Below are 4,496 nucleotides of genomic sequence, written 5' to 3'. Positions count from 1 at the left end.
GAGACAGGATCTCACTGTTGCCCAGGCTGGAGTGCAGTGAGTGGCATGATCATGGCTCACTGCAGCCTCAACCTCCTGGGCTCAAGTGATCCTCCCACCTCTTCCTGAGTAGCTGGGACCACAGGTGCACACCACCACACCTGGCCTTGCTATTCTCTTGGATATTATGTTCCGTTTTTTCTCTTTTGGATATTATGGTCTATCTGGATGTAGGATGCATCTTCCTCTCATTCTACACTGCAGAATTGTCCATGCAGTTGGCTGGGCATGGTGACTCATGCCTGTAATCTCAGCACTTTGGGAGGCTGAGGCAAGTGGATCATTTGAGGTCAGGATTTCGAAACAAGCCTGGCCAATATGGTGAAATCCCATCTCTACTAAAAATACAAAAATTAGCCTGGTGTGGTGGCACGCACTTTCAATCCCAGCTACTCAGGAGGCTGAGGCAGGAGATCACTTGAACCCAGGAGGCACAGGTTGCAGTGAGCCAAGATGGTGCTTTTGCATTCCAGCCTGGGGGACAGAGCAAGACTCCATCTCCAGAAAAAATTGTCTGTGGAGTGCATAAGCCATGGCTCATTTATCTTGTCCCCTTCTGATGGGCACTGAGGTGGTCTCCAGGCTTTTGCTAGCACAAAAGGCACTGCAGGGAATGACCTTGAACTCAGATCACTTTGCATGTGTATGAGTGTATCCATCAGCTGAATTCCTAGAAGTAGAATTGGGGCTCCATGGTTTATGCATTTGTCATTCTGATTTTTTTAAAAAAAGCCAAGTTGTTTTCTGTAAAGCTTGTTCCAGTAGAATACCCCCAGTATCGTGTGAAGGCATCTGGGTTTCCTACATAGCCACCAGCACAAGTGGGTTTTTTTTATTTTACCTATTTATTTATTTTTTTGAAACAGGCTCTCGCTCTGTCACCCAGACTGGAGTGCAGTGGCACAATCTCAGCTCACTGCAACCTTGACCTCCTGGGTTCAAGCGATCCTCCCAGGTCAGCCTCCACAGTAGCTGGGACTACAGGCACATGCCACCATGCCCGGCTAATTTTTATATTTTTTGTAGAGACAGAATTTCACCATGATGCCCAGGCTGTTCTTTAGCTCCTGGGCTCCAGCAATTTGCCTGCCTCGGCCTCTCAAAGTGCTGGTGATATAGGTGTGAGCCACTGTGGTTTTTTTTTTTTTTTTTTTTAGACAGAGTCTCGCTTGCTCTGTCACCCAGACTGTATTTCTCACTCTGCCCCCTGGGTTCAAGCGATTCTCCTGCTTCAGCCTCCTGAGTAGCTGGGATTACAGGCACATGCCACCACACCTGGCTAACTTTTGTATTTTTAGTAGAGATGGGGTTTCACCATATTGGCCTGGCTGGCCTTGAACACCTGACCTCAAGTTATCCACCCGCCTTGGCCTCCCAAAGTGCTGGGATTACAGGCATAAGCCACCACGCCCAGCCCATGGTGGGATTTTTAAAAAGAGTTTTATTGAGGCATAATTCACGTAATTCATTCCTTTAAAATGCACAATTCTAGTCTTTTAGTATATTCAAAATTATGCAAACATTACTGCAATCAATTTTAGAACATTTTCATTAACCCCCCCGCCAAAAAAACCCTGCATCCCTGCTGGGCGTGGTGGCTCCTATCCGTAATCCCAGTATGTTGGGAGGCTGAGGCGGGTGGATCACCTGAGGTTGGGAGTTCGAGACCAAACTGATCAGCATGGAGAAACCCTGTCTCTGCTAAAAATACAAAATTAGCCAGGCATGGTGGTGCATGCCTGTAATCCCAGCTACTTGGGAGGCTGAGGAAGAATTGCTTGAGCCTGAGAGGCAGAGGTTGCGGTGAGCTGAGATTGCGCTATTGCACTCCCGCCTGGGCAACAAGAGTGAAACTCCATCTCCAAAAAAAAAAAAGAGAAAGAAACCCTGCATCCGGTAGTCTCTCCATCCCCCATCAATTCCATTCCTGGCAACCTCGATTCTACTTCCCATCTCTATGTTCATTTGCCTGTTCTGGATGTTTCTTCTAAATGGGATCATACCCCTGTGAGGTCCTTTCACTCAGCACATGTTGACGGCAGCTTTTTGGTTTGTGCTGATTGGGTGGTGGTTTCACTGGGCAGTGCTCTGACTTATGGTGGAGATCAAGCATTTTTCCTAAGCGCATAGGCCTTTTGTGTTTTCAGGGCTCCATTGGCCTCCAGAGGACAGGGAGCCTGCCCCGAAGAAGGGGAGAGAGGGCGAGCCAGAGAGGATCCCCCCGTCCCCTGTCCTTCCATTGTACTGGTGAGGATCACCCTGTTCCCCACTTCCCCGGCATCAGCACCCATCCTACGGTAGAGGATGGAGGAAAGCCGCACCTGTGCCTGCACGGGGAGAAGTGGAGGGGGTCAGGTCAGGGTGTATCCAGCCTCCTAACCTAGTCCCCTCTACCCTAGAATCCCTGGAGGCCTCAGCTCTCCCACCAGCAGTGGGGGACTCTGGCAGATACCCCCTCTACCAGCTGCTAAACTGTGGCCGTGGGAATAGGTGAGTTGTCAGAGGGAATCGGGGGACATGGGAGAAGAGGCCCAGCCACTGTACCCACCCCGTCCGTGTTCCCTCCTCCTAGCTGTGGGGCCATCCACCCGGACATTGCCCACATGGAGCGGCTCTTGCAGCAGGCCATGGCAGAGAGGGAGCGGCTGCTCAAGGCCCGGGTGAGAGCTCAGGCCAGCCTCTTAGGAACAGAAGACTGCCCCAGCCCCTCCTTCCTCAGACCCGGGAGACCCCCAGCCCCTCCTCCCTCAGACCCAGGAGTCCAGGACCCCAGCCCCCTCCTCCTTCACACCCAGGAGTCCAGCCCCCAGCCCCTCCTCCCTCAGACCCAGGAGTCCAGGCCTCCAGCCCCTCCACCCTCAGAACAGGGAACCTAGGACATTCTCTGCCCCACCCATCATCTTATGGGCTGGCATTCTCATTGAGCGCTTCATCCTGAATCTACAGGAAGGAACAAGAAGGGGCACAGAAGTTTCCTCAGGCCCTGCTGTTCCTGCCATCACGGTCAGTCCCACTCTGCCCTCACGACCGCCTCTCCTGCTCTGTTTCTCCCTCTTTTCTCACATCTCACCCTTTCCTCTCCTCCAATGCCACAGAAAAGTGTCCTGGGCATGGCAAGGGAAAGGGAATGACAGAGGGCCAGTTCCTGGTCCCATGAGCTGGTGATGGTCATCTCTATGTGGATGGATCACTTGAGGTTGGGAGTTCGAGACCAGCCCAACCAAAATAGAGAAATCTTGTCTCTACTAAAAATACAAAATTAGCTGGGTATCATGGTCCATGCCTGTAATCCCAGCTACTTGGGAGGCTGAGGCAGGAGAATTGCTTGAACCTGGGAGGCAGAGGTTGCGGTGAGCCAACATCATACCCTTGCACTCTGAGCAATAAGAGCAAAACTTTGTTGTCTCAAAACAAAAGAAGCACTGGGTTGGGTGCCACGGCTCATGCCTGTAATCTTGGCACTTTGGGAGGCCAAGGTAGGCGGATCACTTGAGGCCAGGAGATCAAGGCCAGCCTGGCCAACATGGCGAAACTCCGTCTCTACTAAAAATACAAAAATTAGCCAAGCATGGTGGCATATGCCTGTAATCCCAGCTACTCGAGAAGCTGAGGTGGGAGAATCGCTTGAACCTAGAGGCAGAGGTTACAATGAGCCAAGATCCTACCACTGCACCCCCCAGCCTGGGCAGCAGAGTGAGACTCTGTCTCAAAAAAAAAAAAAAAAAAAAAAATGAATTGCTCCTGCTCTGCTGTTCTGCCTGCCCTGTAGTGTAATCATTTATATTTATTTATTTATTTTTGCAACAGAGTCTTGCTCTGTTGCCTAGGCTAGAGTACAGTGGCATGATCTCAGCTCACTGCAACCTCCGCCTCCCAGGTTCAAATGATTATCTGCTTCAGCCTCTTGAGTGGCTGGGATTACAGGCACCTGCCACCATGCCTGGCTAATTTTTTTTTTTTTTTTTTTTAGTAGTGGAGACAGGATTTCACCATCTCGGCCAGGCTGGTCTTGAACTCCTGACCTTGTGATCCACCCACCTCAGCCTCCCAAAGTGCTGGGATTACAGGCATGAGACACTGCACCTGGCCGCGTCATCATGTATTAAACAGTCCCCTGCTGTGTGCTGTGTCCCCTGCCCTATACACCTGCTTCTTTTGCACACATGAGCAGGTGTGTCTCTGGGCTTCACACCTAGAAGAGGAATCTCTGGGCAGAAGACCCTGAGGGCAGTCAGTTCATCCTTGAAACATCCCCAGAGGAGGGTGCTGTGATAACACCGGTGTTTTAGCGCAGGGAACTGAGGCTCCCCTAGGGGCAGGCGTTCTGTGGAGGTGACACAGCTGGAAGCAGTGGACAAGGCCATCTTCCTCTCCTCCTAGATTGGGGCCCAGCTCCCCTACATCCTAGTTTGGTGACCTTGGAGAGTCACCTTTTCTTTCTTTTTTTTTTTTTTTTT

At 51.1% G+C, this 4,496-nt stretch overlaps 1 protein-coding gene across 3 annotated transcripts in view; it reads left to right on the top strand.

The window, feature by feature from the left end:
* PHLDB3 (pleckstrin homology like domain family B member 3) overlaps positions 1-4,496 on the top strand; it is a 24,208-nt gene that overhangs the window by 13,682 nt on the left and 6,030 nt on the right. For 2 of the 3 annotated variants that reach the window (XM_017502308.2, XM_037729163.1), the window contains exons 10-13: positions 2,187-2,286; positions 2,439-2,529; positions 2,612-2,699; positions 2,986-3,042. In XM_017502308.2, coding sequence (XP_017357797.1) covers positions 2,187-2,286; positions 2,439-2,529; positions 2,612-2,699; positions 2,986-3,042 — 336 coding nt within the window. The remainder of the gene's footprint in view (positions 1-2,186; positions 2,287-2,438; positions 2,530-2,611; positions 2,700-2,985; positions 3,043-4,496) is intronic. The other variant, XM_037729164.1, reaches the window with a different exon arrangement.

Source organism: Cebus imitator, unplaced genomic scaffold (genome assembly GCF_001604975.1).
Source record: "Cebus imitator isolate Cc_AM_T3 unplaced genomic scaffold, Cebus_imitator-1.0 Scaffold296, whole genome shotgun sequence".
NCBI lineage: Eukaryota > Metazoa > Chordata > Mammalia > Primates > Cebidae > Cebus > Cebus imitator.
Note: the sequence above shows the minus strand (reverse complement) of the source record. Positions and strands in the feature narration are given on the sequence as shown.